At 40.5% G+C, this 17,986-nt stretch overlaps 1 protein-coding gene across 1 annotated transcript; it reads left to right on the forward strand.

Moving 5' to 3' along the window:
- Positions 1-13,086: 13,086 nt before the first annotated feature.
- On the forward strand, positions 13,087-15,999 carry CYTL1 (cytokine like 1). Its single transcript, XM_009564675.2, has 4 exons — positions 13,087-13,344; positions 13,452-13,496; positions 14,850-14,978; positions 15,147-15,999. Exons 1-4 carry the CDS (start codon positions 13,201-13,203, stop codon positions 15,225-15,227), a joined length of 399 nt encoding a protein of 132 aa, XP_009562970.2. The 5' UTR covers positions 13,087-13,200; the 3' UTR covers positions 15,228-15,999.
- Positions 16,000-17,986: the final 1,987 nt, after the last annotated feature.

A 17,986-nucleotide genomic window follows, 5' to 3' on the forward strand; every position in this document is an offset into this window, starting at 1 on the left:
AGCGGTTATAGCAAAGTTCTGTGACCCAGAGATCAACTTTTCTAGCTCATTGGGTGTCTTGATCTGTGACTTTGCCCCCAAACTTGTAATCCATATAGCAGCGTTATAATATATGTCATCCAGAAATTAGTCTTCAGCTCTCAGCAGCATAGTAAATAGTCACTTCTAGTGTCTTATTCTGTGCTTCAGATGTCCTCCAGTTAGTGACATTAATGGTAAACTTTGTTCCCTTGCCGCAGGCTGTAAGCCATAAGATTAAATGAATTAAGAAAATAAAACATGCATAAATAAAAAAAAAAAAAAAAAAAGAAAAGAAAATCGCTACATTCTCTAAGGCATTTATGCTTCAGAAGGACCAATGGCCATGTGGTTTATTAAAGATGATTCTGAATTAGGCAGTAAAATCCCCAGCATGGAATCAACCAAAGCATAGCTCGCTTGACTAGACAGTTGCACGTAAACATTTGTTCACAATTTTTTCTGAGTGTATTTTCTTACCATGTATGCTGCAAGCATGTGTGTGCACACATTTTCAAGTAGAAGAGTGCTCTTACTAAATTGAGTAGTGTGCTTAAATTCACATGGTCTTAGAAGTTTTGCCGGATGTGGACCTTGGATTTCCCTCCAAGAAGAACACCATCTTCTCCTTTTAAACAGTGCTTTCCTTAAGAAAAGAGGTCAGCATCAGATGTTAACGTCTGAAACAGCTGAAACTCCTTCATGTATTACACTGTAAATTCAGGCAATTTATGCAGCAGTTCTATATGAAAATTCAGCATCAGCAGTCTAATTAAAAATTACCTTGTATTTCTTTCAAGAATGCAATTGTCACACCTACTGTTTAATGTGAGCGTAAGTAGCAGAATGATCTGAAAGGGAAAGAAACACTCTTGTTTACACTAGTCGTACCCAAGTTTTTAAGTATCTGCTTGGTAATTACTAAAATCATTTGCTAAGAAATGATGTGATGTTCAACATTGGCCAAAACACTTATAAAAATAGTCCCTACTCTGCAATGCCTTTGAGTAAAACAAACTACAAGTCATTGCAAGGCTCGAGGTGTATGCATCTCAGAGCACAGCCATTTTTCTGTATCACTACAGCATCAAACAGTGGTACCTCTTGGGCTCTTTATTCACTTAAGACAGGGTGACCCACCTTCTGGCACTTCCTCTGCTCTGCTGCCCCTTGGGGCAGTTGGTAAGGAAGGGAGCACCAAGAAAGACAGTCCTTGAGCTCCCTGGCATGAGGGGTTGTGATCCTAGTGGGCTTTGCTTGAGCAACAGAGGTAGGAAGCCCAACATTGCAGATGGCTACAGAAGCATCTTTCACAGACTGAGATCATCTGAGCCAGCCCAGCCCACAATTCCTTATTATCTTTCTTGCCTGTGGTCAGAACTCACAAAATAAATAAGGCAAAATAAATCAAAAGCTTGATAAAAGTTCAGCAAATAAAGAAGATGAATAAATAAATGTGTTAAATAAATCAGGTGAAAAAAAAAAGAAAGTACTAGAAATGACATTCAGTTTAGGAGTGGCTCTGGACTATTAGTAGCTCTATTCCAGGGCAGAAGCCCTGATAGATAGATAAGCAACAGCTGGACTCTGATAGTTTTAATCATATTACTCTGTCAGTTGTCCTGCTCCTGACACTATCTGCCGAGGGGAGGGACACCAGAATCTCGTTCCATCTCAGTATAAAATAGAGCTTGACTTCTCTCATACCTCTACCTTCAGTGAACAAAAAAGAAAGAATGCATAAAAAAGTAAATATATGTCTGTCTTCTCTCATCTCCTGTCTTGCACGGATTTTCCTCCATAGTCACATGCTCGATGTTCATGTTGCAGCAAATTCTGATTTATAACAATTGCCTATACCCAGATCTGTCTCACATGAGAAAAACAAGTGCTGGATATGCATTTTTTTTCTTTATTCTTTTTCTACTTTTTTTTAGCTCTGGCATGGCCAGAGAATATAAGGCTGTCTCTGGGCGGTGCTCTCTGCATTTGGAAAGTGCCTGAATTTATCCACAGCCCTAGCAGGTAAAAAGAAGGAAAAACATGAAAAACACAGTTCAACATGCACTGATGTTCAGACTACAAACCCAGTACTGTTTTGTTTCCTGTTCAAGGTTTGAATTCTTCTAATACAGAGCCTGTGTGTGCGCATGTGTGTGTGCGGTTTGGCTTTAACATTTCTTAGAGGAATGTGTCCGCACAGCTAAACAAAATACCTCCCTCAGGGCAGCTTTTGCTTTACAGTTGCTGCAGAGCAGAGAGAAAATCAGATTTTACAAAGGCAGAAATGGGGTACATTCTGCCAGACTATAAGAAAAGCTTTATGCTTGACATCATTAATGGTCAAATTACAACATCAGAAGATAATATTTTACTTTGGTCCATTTAGATCAGGAGCCTTGAAACCTTGCTTGTCTCTTTGGGAAAATAAAGGGAGATAAATATATGAAAATAATCAATATTTTCTAGCTATAAAAGAACTACGACAGGGCACCTTTTCCAAACCACACTTTAAACACGTTCCACATGCTTTGTAAGTGGTTCTTTTCTCCTGAGGTTTAGTCTGTTAACAAAGAGGTGTATTAAATACAGATGAACAAAAAGATCAGCTCAGTGCTTTTCCTCATGCTTGCAAATGCTGTTTCTTCTGCAAGGCTACTTAGGACTGACACCCGCTTTCTCTCAATGAGGACCCAGCTTCTCCAGAGAGCAACAAATACATTTAGCCTATTCCTAGCGAGTTCAACACTTGATAGCAATGCTTAGAAAATACATCTCACTAAAGAATTTTTTTTGTTCCTGCCTGTATCAAAGTAAGAAGCTAAACAGAGCTGGTTTATGGGCGTCAAGAACCGACGCACTGTATTTGGAAATGTAACCCTTCTTTGAAAAGTATGTGTAAAACAGAATCAAAGAGACTGCTTTGATCACTTTGATTCTTTCTTGAACGTTTTTCAGTTTCTTTCAATCTATTGGCTCCATTTCTCTTTGGTGTCAGAGGGAAAATGGTGTGGACAATGCTCTCATTCTCTGCCCGGCACATTGTTTTATTACAGAAGCTCATGTACCTAAATTATGCAATGGGAAGAATTGAAATTGTGTCTTTTTGATGTGAACAAAGTTGATGCCAACATTTTTTGTTAGTGTACAATTAATGAATAAAATGGGTTGATGCTCTGAGTGCAGTTCATAGTGTGGCAGCTGCTCTCCTGCCTGTACATGTGCTTTTCACATTCCCCAGGAGCAAACCCAGCCTTTCTGAGAGCGCCACATCACTGCATATTACTGCTTGCACAGCAGTTTTAATTCTATGTTCAGGCTAGAATCCAGTTGGACACCTGTACTTCTCTGGATGGTACATTACCATGTCCTGTTCTGGGCTGGACTTCAAGGCCTCCAATTTATATTTCAGGCAATTGTGGGCTTTCTCCTAGAAGTCTATGGACCATCACTCTATGCTTCTGCAGCTTCAGTTTTCATATCAAGTCAAAGCAATAGCTACCGGTCAGCAATCAAGGCAGTGTGCAATCCTAAGGGCAGCACAGAAGCAGTTTCCAGCTTACCTGAGCTCTGCAGTCCTTGTGCAGCTGGATTTCTACTTCTCTGAGCAACTGGGATATGTATGCATAGAGAGGTGATCTACAGGACCACCTCCCTTTCCACCCCTATTTCTGAACTTCCCAGTAACAGCTGCAAGAGAACGGGCTGTGAATAAGGGAGGCTGTGATGGGACTGGAGTGCCCTGAGCCACAAAGCTGACAGCTGATTTTGCCAGAATAGCAGGACAAGGACACAGCTGTTGGAAAAGTAACTGAGGTCACACGGAAAGGGAAGCAGAAGGGGAAAATGCCCACATTGTCCTATCTCTCCCATTCACTGAATATTCTTGCTATTCTTTCTGCACCCAATGCAGTTTGAATTCATCCTTCTCGGCTGTGGGTGACCAAAAGTGTATGTGATATGCCAGGTGAGCAGATCCCTGATTTTACACTGATGTCAATATCTCCTTATCTGTGCTGACTATAACTTCTCTGTCACATCCTACAATTACATTCACCTTTTTCATGGCAATTCTGGCTAGGGGCAACATTTATCAGATTATTAATAAGAAAATAGGTAGTAATAAACAGCACATTTTTTACATGCTCTACCATTGCCATATAAGGAGCTGTTATTTTACAGCTGAAATTCTATGCAAAAATTCATAGCCGAACATATAATACTATTGGATTAAATTATTTTTATTCAGTCTTTAGTGATCTTTATTTATTTCTTCAGGCTATTCTGATCTTCTGTGTTGATACTGGCTCCTATTTCTTGGTTTATGTCAGTGTAAGAGTATATGGTCATACTTGTCACAAAGATAGAGCACAATTAATACAGAAAAGACCATGCCTCAGCTGTGTGTCTGTGTTATGAGGAAGTCATTATTTCACACGCACTGCTTAGTTATAAGGTAGACAATGAATATATTAACTCCAGATAATTTAAGGTAAACAGACAGGGTTTTCCTTTAATATTTACCCAAGATTACTGGGGAATTGAGCAGCCTCTTTCCCTCTTGTGCTCTCACACATGCTTTTACTCTTTTTGGACTATTTTCTTGAGGAACAATGTTTTAACAAAGAACATTTAAATTTCCTCTGCAAACTTTAGCATGACTTTACTCTTGCATCCTCTATGTATATGTATATCAGAGGACACTTTACATTTCAAAAGCAACATGCTTCTCACAGTATAAGATGGCTTGTTTCAAGAGAGCTTCTCATTTGCAAGGCTAACATCAGCTCTCAGCAAGAGAAATCACTGCAGTGAGTCAGTAGCTCTCATTGCTGATAAGATTGCTTTTTGCCCCAAAAGCAGTTTGCCTGGTTTTCAGCTTGGGAAACTTCTTTAAATTCACCAGCGACTTTGCCAGCTAGACAACGACAGCATCAGAGTGTGAATCACACCATTTCAATGGGCTGATTGTGAAATAAATATGAACAGGAACAGCAGGGGGTGGCTTTTCTTCAGTAGTCACAGTTTCCTTTTCACTATATGCCCTTAAAATGCCCAGGCAGCCTGTTAACAGAGGGGAAGATTGATACAATTGCATTTACATTTTAAATCAAGCCAAGTTCTCACTTCCCCAGCCACAACCTTTCTAAAACATCAAACAAACAAACAAACAGAACAAAACAAAACAAGAAAAGCTGCAGCCAAGTAGAAAGGAGGAAAATAAATGTTCAATTGACTAGTCTTATAATGGAAATTAGCTTAATGGTCCAAAATTAGAAGTATGGACATTAAAGACCTTGGTTTGTTCTACACATGAAAGGCATAATGCTGTAGCCGGAGTGATTCTTTGCTCAAAATATTTCTCTTCATGCCATCCCTCAGTGCTTTCCTCAGTACATTACCCAGCTGTAAGTTTTCTTAGTTTTGTATCATTGTTTCCCTTTCATTTTGGGGAATAACTATAAGGATAAAATAAAACTTTCTAAAACCATGAGAGTAAGTAGATACAACACATCGTTTCACAGAAAGTCCCCCAAGCCACCCTTGGATCTGTATTGCCTTTCTCTCAAGCAGTGACCATGTACACCCACCAGTCCCTTGGTACCCACTGATCTGGACACTCCATACCGAGGTGGGATGGTTTAACCCACCACTAGGTGCTCTCCGGGAAGCTGCCTGAGAACTGGCTGTTTGGCCCCTCATCTTTGCAGATGTTCTCAAAAATGCCTGTTGAACTCTGGCTACCCCTTGGCAAAGGGACTGGGGCAACACTACCTCTGCTCTGCCTCTGCTGGGAGAGCAGGGTGACCTCCTGGTGTAGACAAGACTCTGCTGCGAGCTATGGTGTTATTACTATAGAGAGCTGTCAGCTGTACGATGCATGTATGTAGCTACATTTCATTTATCTTCTACTAATTCTTTTCTTAGTCACTTAAACAGATACATACTAAAAACATGCTTGTAGGGACACAGTCATCTGAGAATTCATTGCATGTGGTTCAGAAGCAGGAGATCCTTCTTTCTCTTTTTATCAAAAGTATTTAAAACAGAAAAGTTGTAATGAAGAATGAAATTGAGGTCTAGATCACAGTTACATCTGAAACACAGTCTGGTATTGACAACAGTTTCTGACACACTGTGGTATTTATTTTTTTTCTTTGTTGCAAGGCAAGCTGACAGAACAAAAACATAATTAAGTTTATTTATTTTCTTAAACAGAATGAAATTCCACTTATTCTTATCACTGTGGGATTTTACCCAGTAGAGCAGATCAGCAACTATTCCACCCTGTTCCATATAAGGCCATTTACCCCTGTACAAAGTATTTGTCACATCATTTGGTTTTAGGGCACCGGCCAAGACAGCTTTGAACCTGTGTTGTGTCTCCAACAGACAGGACTCCAGAAAGTAATGGTCTCTGTGAGAAACAAGAAATAATGCATCTCATTTACTCTTGCTTTGGCTTGAGGGCTTTTGTGCTACTAAAACCACTGAACTGAACATAAGTTTTAATCTAGACTGAGAATGTGGATCTGCAGGAGTCTCTGACTTGTGTCATTGATTTCAGTGATGGCAGCTTTTCCTCCACTATGGTTAAAAATAAAATGTGAAAAGCAGTGTACAGAAAAGCAAGTAGAATTATGGAGACATGATGCATTATGTAGACCTGTACTTTATCTTCTCCGCCAGCGGAGATGAGAATTTATTTTACCTTGGAGTTGTGCTATCCTGCTGGAAGAATGGTTGTTTATATCTAGAAATTTACACAGCAACATAAGCTTTGACATTTGCGGGTTTCTAGGCGAAAATAGATAGAAAACTGAGCCTGCTAGCATGCTAGGCAGCTACTAAAAAGCTCCTGTGCAGGCTCTGGTTCAGCAGAGAGGTCTCTTTAGATTCCTGTTTGGCTTGAACTGGGTTGTTGTTCAAAGCTGCACTTTCAGTTTCATCCACTTATTTTCTTTCAGTGACATAATGCTTGTGAAAGGTGCAGGAATACCAGTCCTGGAAAATTAAGTCACTCATCTCCTTGCAGAATAACCACAGCATAGACAAGACTTCCTTGGAGGGACAATGTCTGAGAACAGATAGCTCAGACCTTGCCTTTTTTCAGCCCTTGAATCCCCCAGAGGGCTTGTATCAGGGGGAAACTTGGTAGATGAATACATTTATTTCAAACATTTCTTGCTGGATGACATAATTTTTCATCAGGTGTGTAGTTAGGGAGGGTGGGAAGCTGACCAGCAATGATAAGACCTGGAGCTATTGGCCGCGTTTGTGTGTGCCTGTGGAAAGAGACAGGGAGCAAGGGCAAGGGGAGGGCAGGAAAGCCTGAATAACTTGCCTTTACTGTGGAGAGCTTGTCTAAACCAAAACAAAGGTCTCTCCCCAAAACCTTATTATTGAGGCTCTGGCTTCAATGTTAATAAAGAATGGTGTTACCTTAAGACAACTCACATGTAAGTGGTCTCGAAGCCCAGGTGGAGTGCAGACAAGGCACTTGTGTGCTAAAAGGAGGAAAGGAGGCAGCTCTGCCCAGGCTCATGCGTGGCCAGGAAGCTGGGCTGAATGCATTGCTGTTATTTCACTGGAGAGGTCTGTAAGTGACTCCAAGGTAAAACTGCCTTTCTCTGAGCAAGGCAGTGAAGGCTTAAGACTCTAAATCCTGCATTACTTGAATCAATAAGCCTTGCAGTCAGTAAAAAGAGTATTACTGACAGGGCTAAAACCACGTAATCTCCCTTCTCCCTGGTTGATGGTTGTGTTCCCACAGCATCCGTGGGAAATACCATTATCCCCATTACAGACAGAAGCCAAGACACAGACAAGCTGAGCTATGTCTGCACAAGAGTGACAGATGCTCATGCAGACATCTCCAAGCCACCCTGGGCACTGCCATCGTGATGAGCTCCATATACCCCAGGAGACTTAAAAGCCTTCTGCCCAAGCTGCAATGCAACTGCAAAGACAGGTTGGACACACCATTCACAGAGAGGGTGGGTAAGCACACCCAGAGTCAATGATTCAGTCATTGGCCGAAGCAGCACAAGGAAATTATTGCTATTCCCCAGGCCTGCTGGGCTGTCCTGTATCTTTTCTGGACCATAGGACTCCCCATTTCCATAGATTTTCTCACAAGGAAAGTACCCAGTGCCAGGTTTCTGCTGGTAAAACCTCCAGATTTCAGAACATTTTGGGTTTTTTTCTGACCCAGATGGCTTCTATAACCATTTTATCTAAGAACAGGCTTTGAGCAGTAACATCTGTTTCCTCAATACATATATAAACATTTAAAAATACCAACGGCAGCATAGTAAAAAGAAGCCCATACCACTGAGTAAGCGAAGACTACTTTTATTTAACTCTCATGCGGACACGATGTTGCAACACCAGCCCTGCAACAGGTTCTGCCTGCCTGCCTTCTCCATGGCCCACAGTTTGGCCAAACTATGCGGAACACTAGCAGAAACCTATTGCTAGCACCAAAGTGGAAAGGAGACATGTTGGATCATCCCAGGTTCAAACACAGGCTCATTGTGTTGCCATACCCAGCTTCCCTTCTGTACTGGGGCAGCTGGCACCGTTGGGTACTGGCATCCCAGAAACCCAGGGCAATGTGCAAGGCTGCACTACCTCTATCCCAAAATTCAATGCTGATGTCTAAAAAAAAGCTCAATAAAGTGGACCATTGACAGTGAGGAAAAACACAACTAGACAAGACCTTAACCAAAAAGCCAGAGTTTCCGAAAGAGCCTGTGAGCACCTCTTTTAGCTCTGCTCTAAAGCAAGTGACCCCTCTGCCACAACAGCCAGCTGAGTCAAAGGGCTTTGAATCACGTCTTAGATACACAGGACCTTCTCTGTAAAGAGCTGTTTTATTTTTCTATTCCTATTTTTCAATGTAATCAGAAGTTCATTTCACAAAGTGTCTCGTGGCAGTGCCCTACTATTTTAAAATAAACAGTTCCATTAAACAAGTGTATTTTGGTATTAGGAAGTCTGCAAATTGAAAGGGTTTTTGTCAAAAATTGGTGGAGGCCCTGGTAGACTGTTCAAACACGGGAGGAATTTCTGCCTGCATAATAAGTCCTTTGACTTTTAGAAAAATATTATTGTTTGAGTTTTCAGTAACTCAGAGGCAAAAGGACAACATAGCTGAAAAAAAATTTAAAAATCTTTATACAGTTTTGCCATGATAGGTTTCTAATTTTCCTCTCAGCCCATGTGCCTGCTTTTGCTATTAAATATTCCTTACAAAAGGGTAAACAAATGCACTACAAATAGCACTTGCGGCTGTAGTGTCATCATCAGCCTCAAGAACTGATGTGAAACTCAGAATGTGTCTGTCCCAAGACCTCAGAACCCTCATATGCTCACAGAATTGAGGACTATGGTAAAGATGTGTCTGTGGTGGAGATACTCATGTCACAGATGGTGGCACAAACTAACTCTTCTGTGCTCCCTACTAATGCCAGCCTGAGTATTGTCCCACAGACTGGAAGGGCTCTAAATAGCACCTTCTTCCCCATCTAAGAAATCCTTAGGTGAGTTTGGACCCTTACATAGTTTGATCTTTTCCCCTTCCCCTCCTGTAGCTCTAAAGACTAATTCCAGTTTTAATATTGCCTCCAAGGTGCTATTAGCCTTTTTTGGAGACCAGCTTGTGTCTCCCTGTAAAAGGCCTTCTCTGCCCAAGGCAGAGTATGCACCAGAATTTACATAAGTGACTGTATAAAAACAGTCACTGAAAAGAGTCCAGAGTTTCAAGGGCTTCGGTAACTGTGTATCTGGTTCAGAGTTGTGCCAGGTTCCTTAGATTGAAGGGACTCCCACTGTCTGGTGGCACTACTAGCAAGTTCTCCAGTGTGGTTCTTAGGGAAAAAGAAGAGATTCACTCATATCTGGACCACAAATTAAATGTATTCAGAGCTCTAGGGTAATCTTGCTGATGAGCTACAAATAGAAAACAACTGAGAACAGAGTATTTGTCTTTTTCTGAATTGAGTTGTATATTCTGCATGCTGAGATGCACAGAAGTGCTGATAAGCTAGAAGATGTCAGGAAGTATCCATATCGGTCAGAGTCAACTGTGCATGTAATCTGGCCCAGGGAGAAGATTTAGGTGAGGAAACTAAACTCTGGTTCTTCCTTTTTAAAATATATATATATATATTCCTAGAAATCCATCACAGGTGGTTTTGCTTGAGTTAGGTTTTATGGAATCAAAGTGGATCATTTCCCTGTCTGTCATTGGCAAAGCATCTCTACAAATGTGTGGGGCTCAGCAAATCTCACCTCTTAGGACAAAAGTCAGGGATATGCAGGCTGCAATTGTGTGGCCAGCAGACTTCAAATGCAGAGGCATAAATGGTGGTGGCAGTCCTTCCCTCCCCCTTCCCTTTGTTACTACCTCAGAACATGGCAATCCAAACCAACATCCTGCACCTTCAGAAACTGAGAAAGAGATTAATTCCAAGTCTCTCACCTTTGAGGCAAAAATCACAAGTTCTCAATGTTATGCAAGTGCTGGGCCTTCCCTTCTCTGGATATCTTCTTTAGCTGAGAGCTGTGATTGCAATAGGTGGCATTCAGTGCTTATGCCAGGATCCCTCAGAGTGACACATGGGCGGCATGGGTCTTGCACCTGAACTTGGGAGACAGGGCATTGCATTAGGCTATAGGAGGGTGCAAGTTTGGCTCTCTGGCCCTAGGAAACCAACGTATAACTCAGTTCATAATGTAATTCCAGATCAGTGTTGGCACCTTTAGCATTATCCCACCCTAAAACAGGTTTTTAAATAGCTTTCTGCTGACATAATAATAAATAGATGAATAGATGGCTGGCTGGTTGGCTGGCTAGATAGATAGATAAAAAAGCAAATGCTTTATTTTGAATACATCCTTAGCAGCAACTGGATTGCTGACTTCTTGGGGTAGCATTTATGCTGTTCAGAAGACCACTCCTCTGGCAGAGCAAATACATTTTTTAGCAGCTTGCCAAATGAGAACATGCTAGAAGCACAATATTTCACTCCCATCCTCAGCTGTTCTTCACAGAAATGAGATGGTGGTTAAGACTCTGTTTCTTTACCATAAAGAGTCACAGTAAAAGCATCCTTTCCTTGGACATGCACTGGGTAGCTGTGTTTAGTTCTGTGATGTAGCTGCTTGCGGCCATCTCAGAAGGTTTCCTGTCTTCCTCTGGCCTCTTCATTCACTTGTCTAGGCTTCTCCCTTTCCTGAAAATAAGACTCAGTATCCCATTCACTAAAACTCATCCTAAATTCCCCACAGCCAGAACTCATAACTTTTCTTTCCTCTTCAAGTATCTACCACTTTAACTTTCAGGAGTACATGAATCAATCATTCTTTATGAAAGCAAAGAAATGCGTAACAAGAAAGAAACACACACCTCTCTCTCCGTTTCCTCCATGTGTTTTTGTGGATTTAAGTCAAAGTCCTCTGCAACATATAGAATATTTCTTTTTTCCCCAAAACTAGATTCTGATTTTCTCTCTAAAAAAGAGAAAGGTATTCTCTTTCTTTTACTGCTTTTCAGTTGTTTTCCTTTCTACCACCTTCAGATGAACTTTCCTGGTCTGCTGCAATGACAATGGCTTGTAGTACTTCATCAGAAACTTTACTGCTTTGGTTATTACCTAGGATCTGAATTTGAAAGTTGGTGTAGGATTTCTTTTTTTTTGTGCGGGAAGAAGATAACTTCTGAAATAATCAGTTCTTCATTCAAGGGTACCTCCATTTTACAGGACAATTAACATGTACGAACAACATATGTTCAGCCTCACACCTGCATCTCAGCATCTGGATTTCTCAGCTCCATCTGGCATCTAATAAAAGAACAGAGCCTCATAAATACAACTTGGGAAGCAAAATAGGTTTTATACATTTTATACATTTATGACAGCCGTACAGAAATGTATTCGTTCTGTTTGAGACCATTGATTTGTAAATACACAGGTCTCCCCAAGCAGCCATAACAAGCATTATTGTTTTGATTAAAAAATTGTGTGTATCTGTGTAAGTTGAAAAGAGAAAATCGTACTGGACCTGGAAGGTTTCCTTACAGTGGCAATCCTTCAGACTTGCTGAGGATGACAAGCATTTCTGATTGATATTGCTAACGTAAGACATCAGTCCTGGAAGGATACCTCTCTATCTGCAGCCTACAAGGTACAACAAAAAAAGAAACAAGACTGATCCTATAACTCGGGAACCGAGAGTGGGAAAGGAGAGACAAAGAGATGGTTATAGAACATGTTCTAGCCTGTCACAGTGAGACAAGGCTTAACTTGATCACTTTACTCAGTACAAGTGGACACATGTTCAAGTATAGAGCTTTTCTTACCCTCAGTTGGAAGACATTGGTGTGCACCAGCATGCACTTTGTCTGTGAAGCAGTTTTTAGCTAATAACAACATCACTGTGCTTAAGCACCCACCCTACTCACCAGACCTGTCTCCCTCTTCCCAAAGATCAAGTTGGTGCTCAGAAGAACTCATTTTTTGTCAGTAGAAGATGTGAAAGCAAAAACTACAGAGATCCTCAACAGCCTTTCAGAAAATTGTCTGTGGAATCGCTTTGAATGTAGGCAGCATTGTATGCAGCTGTGTGTCAACTCAGAAGGGACCTATTTTGAAGGTGATTATAGTTGATTTTCCTAATTTGTTAAATAAAAGGAATTACAGGCATAGTCTCGGGATGGGGGAGGGGTATGGGACACATGTTATGTAGTCCCACAGCTGTACATCATCTTCTCAAGAGGTGTGTGTGCCAAAGTACATACAGGATCAGGACCCGTGACGCTTTGATAACCCTGTGCTGTTTCTTACACATATTTCTGTTTCTTGAGATGCTCACTAGGTTGTTTTCTTTCTGCAGTGAAAAGTGCCAATAGTGTTTGTTTTCATTACTCTCATTCCCTCCTTTTCCTGTTCTGGGTAGGAAAGCTCTGGGAGCTCTGCCTTATAGGTTGGCAGGAAATTTAAAACAGCAGCAAGCTGCTGCTTGGACCACCCCCACAATTTTTTTCCCCCATTGATGCAGGAGACTATTTAATTGAGTGCTGACTTGTCAAACTTAGTCATTGATGCTTACCAGTAGCTGCCTAACCCCTAACTGATTTTTTCCTCCCTTTCTCCTCCCTTGGACGAGGTCCCTACAATGAAGATGTTGCTGAACCTGATTGCTCTGCTTTCTGCTGCCTTCTTAGGCAACGCAGCCCCTCCAACTTGTTACTCGAGGCTGTTGTCTCTGAGCAAAGAAATTACAGAATATTTTAAGGAGTTACAGACCTCCAAAGCTGAGGTGAGTCCACCTGAAAACTGCTTCTGCAAAGACCCCGTGGGCTGCTTGCTTTTGACACAAGTTTCTCTCTAAGCAAAATTGCAATGGGTCTTTCTTCCTTCCTGCAGGATTCATGTGTGGAGATGCTGCCCAGGCTGTATTTGGACATACATGTAAGTTTTCACACTTCTTTCATTACTGTGCAGGTAATGAAAAGGGAGGATGATCCTTAAGGTTGTATTCTAGAAAAGTGGTTTGAAACTAATTTTTAAAAACCTACTTAAGTAGAGAGATGAGTGACAAAAAAAAAAAAAATCTTATTTAAACCTTATTAAAATCCCCATGGAGTTTCTGATATTTTACTTGTTTAAAAATTCAGAAATGGGGAAATCAATATTTTGAATTTTGATTACCATTTGTACATTAGTAATTTATTGTGACAGAGCTTTTTCAGAAATAAAATGCATGCAATGAAACTTTAAATAATTTTTTAAAGGAAGAAATGCAAAAAAAAAACTTTCTTCTCTTAATAACTCTACTTAATTTTATATTATGAGTGGCTTCTGGCTCTGCAGTTTTAATAAAAAGAAATGCAGGAATACCTTGCTGACTTTTCCTTTTTTAAAAAGGCAGTTGTTGATTCCAGAAAGAAAAATGTGCCTGAGGATAAGTGTGATACTGAGAAAAGACAGCAGAAGTCATCTCCAAGCAAAGATAAAATAGCCTCCTGCACATATAGTTTATGTCATAGTGTTCTGCCCTGGGGTATCCAAGATAGTTTGCTTCTTTTCCCAGTGCTCCACTGAGTGACTAAAAAGTAGAAAATATCAGACAAAACAAGAGATGTCTGAAGTGTTTTTCCAGAGGCAACTACACAGTCAAGTCTTGCAAGTCAGGACCCTCTAGATTGTAATTGCAAAGTTGCCAGTGCCTCACTTCACTGCAAAGACCAAGCAATGTGAGCCTCAGTTTCTCTGGCTTTAAATCAAGAGCTATGTATTTATCTGCTTCACAAGGGCATTATGAAATTAATGCTGTCTGTGCTTTACTTGAATGACACAAAGTGCGAGGTGAAAATTGCTCTGAAAAAAAATTTGTGATGTTTGTAGAATTGCTTTTGTATGGGAACAGAGGAATCATGTCTGTGAGATGTTGAAAATCCATTTATGAGGTAAATCAGGTTCTCTCTTAAAAGGGAGACAGGACACCTATTTTGTATGTAATTCCACTAACTGCAAGAGCAGATTTGATTGTATTGGCATTGCTATCTCCTAGAGCATGTGGGGAAGAGTCTGACAGACCAAAACTGCATTATGTACTTTTCTAAGCACTATTTTGGACCAAATATCTTTGTTAAGAAATACTGAATGTGAATTTTCCTAACTAAAAGGTACATAGGGTTACACGTTCATATAAGCAGGAATTCAAAATACCCACACTGGCAGGGAGAATTTTTAAGTGGTGGAGGAGGAACATAAACCTGTGTGTGTTCAGGGTTACACATCCCTCTTTTGCATGCTTTGCAGAATTACTGTGTGTTGGCAAAACTTCGTGAATTTGTGGCTTATCCTAGATGTGAGAGAGTGCCTGAAGTGAGTGAGCTGAAGGAAAAAGCCCGGAGCCTCTACACCATCATGATCTCCTACTGCAGGAGGGTAGGTCAAGATGCATCAATAAAGACACAGTCTCTGCTTTTAGCTCCCTCTGTCTCCAACCTGTCCCCTGACCAGCAAAACTGGATCAGGGCCAGAGCTCCTCAACATTGTGCTATCTACTGTCTTCCTCCATATAAATGTTAGCCTTCTATTTTTTTTTTTCTTCAGGATTTGGTGTTCCTCACTGATGACTGTAACGCCTTGGAAAACCCTATTCCTCCTCCCATTGAGCCTTCCATCGAGAGCTAAAAGGGAGTCAAACCAAAAATTGTATCTGGGAAATTTTCAAGGAGACCAAGAGTCAAGATATGCATATGCAGTCAAATACAATGTTAACAAATAAGTTCTTTTTCAAACACTTTAGCAGTAGTATCACAGACCTACCCATTTTCCTCACCCTTGGCAGGAAATGAACTGCATGCCTTGCATACCTACTGAGCTGCTAGGGACACTACTGTTAGAGAGCATTTTTTTCATTTGGCAAGGTATGATATTTCAGCTTAGCCAGATGTATAAGATATGTTTTGTTTAAACATTAGATACTAGACTTTTTTTTTTTACTCTATTATGAACTAGATTCCCATGAAGAAAATACATTATGATCAATATTCTATCCTGACTTAGCAGTTCTACTTTTATTAGATGGGCTTGGAAGGTACTGCATTTGTTTTTCTTAAAGCGTTTGGCAGAAATGTAACTTCGCTGGCAAATGTCTCGTTACCTATATAGCTCATATGTGCATGCTGATAGTTTTTGAAGCCAGAGATGTAAGAACAGAGGTGAAAGTAACCTGTCTCATTGGAAAACTAAATAAAAACATCCTTCCTAACCCAGGATGTTTGTGTTACATCATGTCTTTCAAGATCAGCTCCAAAGGTGTCATTCTTATAAAGTTACTTTTCACAGTTGCTTGCAGGTTGTTTTTCACAGCATAAGCCACCTTTAGATTTGTTTCCATAGCAATGCAAAGTTTGCTGTGTCTGCATGATTTGAAAATGTGTTTCTACTGAAATAAATTCTTTGATAAAATCAGTGGATTTCTGTTTAAATACTGTTTCTGTTTTGTGAGAATGTGAGTCGTGAGGTAGAGGCTCAGAGTCTATTAATCATTTGGACAGATTGTTATGTGTCTAAACCAGCCTGTATACCGAGCTACTGAGATTAATAACATTTCCAGATAGTAGTTCCAGAGTTATGGGTCCCTTCAGTATGTGCACGACATCAGACATTCTTACCTGGCAGCCCTTTGGTGCTGAGAAATGGTCTTCCCTGTTTTTTTAAAGTAGTTGCTACTACGGTCCATTTCTTCCATACAAGTTGTTCCTCCCTCTCCTATCTAGCATTCACTGGTCATTCATCTCAAGCACAGCCAAGTTTGGTGATTTGATCAGTGGTCTACCACGTTTTATAAGAAAAACATCTTCTGTAATCATGGGATTATATGACAATCACAGTTCCTCTATTATTCTGTCATTCCAGTGAGTATGTGAAGGTATAAAACAAAATGATTGATGACTGTTGTGGAAAAAAAATAATCATAGCTTCAGTTAAGAGGAAAAAATATGTGCAGGGAGGAAAATGTAGGTATTTTATTTTAATTTTTTTAATTACTCTCTTCTGTAGAAACTACTAATCTGATTTTAACTGTAGAAAATTTGACTATCCCATTGAACTGCAGAATAAAGGTGGGAAACCTGGAACTTGTGGTGAGAGATCCAGAGGGAAGGAAGCAAACAAGTGGGTTTTTTTCGAGTTTGTATCAATTTTAAGCGTAAGTTTGATGAATGTGCCTGTTATACTCTGTAATTCTCTCCTGAGGATGAAGTCCTCATATGTTAGCCCTAGCAAACCTTTAGAGGAGCCATTCTGTCCACAGGCTGCTCAAAGAGGTGAACACCACCATGCTGAACTCAAAAAAGTGCGATAGCTCAGATAGTCCTATTATCAGAAAATGCTTTGCTTAGGTTACAGAATCACAGAATCATTTAGGTTAGAAAAGGCCTTTAAGATCATCAAGTCCAACTGTAAACCTAACCCTGCCAAGTCCACCACTAAATCATGTCTCTAAGCGCCTTACCTTTTACGTTTCTTCTTTTCTCCAAGCCAGCAATACCTGTACAATATCCTAAGTACTCTAGAGATACCAATACAGTTTTTCCTCATCACCTGGACATACCCAAGGCCAACTCCTTCAGCATCAATCATCTCCTGGAACAAGGGCATCTGTTAGCATGCTAATAGGGAACCTGATAACCACATAGTGAGTGAGGAAGCACTGGCAGCTCCCTGACTGAAAGAGAAATGCAAGTGGAGCTGAGCCATTTGTTGTTAGACTCCACATTCAAATTTTTCCTCCCTCTAACCACGGGTTCAATCCTCACCTAAGGAAGCAAATAACACAAGGAAAGCTTCAAGGCCTATACACCTCCATATGAGTATTAAAACCACATCACAGCCCCTGCTTTTCATACTTTTATACAAAGACAGCCATGGATGTACCTTGCAAGAAAGTGCAATATGGTCACCGCACACCACGGCATTTGCAGAGCTAACCCAGGGACCAAGTGGTACACATTCTTGGAAGCTGTCAGCAGAAGCTAGTAATTTTGGGCTATTATTTCCACTCCAGATGTCACAGATTTAAACACAGACCTGTTGTAAAGCTTGTGTTGTGACTTGGCAAGAAAACTACAGAGCAAAACGTTTCTTTCCCACAGAAGCCCACACAACTCTGTCCCTAGAACTGGACCTTGGGTGAAGTCTGTGCAGCTAACCAGGACACTTCTGCTCTTGCCTCTTTCCTGTTACATGGACACACACTTGCTGAAATGGAGTATTTTATGAGGATTTTCTCATGGATTATCTCATAACTAATCTTTATCCTGCTTTATTGAAGTAAATAAGCCTTACCTGGTCTATTTTGATGGAACTTGTGATCCTAACTCCAGATATCTCCCATAATGCTCCCATTTCAACCACTTTCCAAATATATTTTCTCCTGCTTTAGG

This window comes from Cuculus canorus, chromosome 4 (assembly GCF_017976375.1).
Source record: "Cuculus canorus isolate bCucCan1 chromosome 4, bCucCan1.pri, whole genome shotgun sequence".
NCBI classification, from domain to species: domain Eukaryota; kingdom Metazoa; phylum Chordata; class Aves; order Cuculiformes; family Cuculidae; genus Cuculus; species Cuculus canorus.

Bases quoted from the DNA above. Each gene is read 5' to 3' on its own strand.
- CYTL1 (XM_009564675.2), top strand. From the start codon at position 13,201: ATGAAGATGTTGCTGAACCTGATTGCTCTGCTTTCTGCTGCCTTCTTA. The intron at 13,345-13,451 runs GTGAGTCCACCT...TCCTTCCTGCAG, and splicing joins TACAGACCTCCAAAGCTGAG to GATTCATGTGTGGAGATGCT. The intron at 13,497-14,849 runs GTAAGTTTTCAC...CATGCTTTGCAG, and splicing joins GGCTGTATTTGGACATACAT to AATTACTGTGTGTTGGCAAA.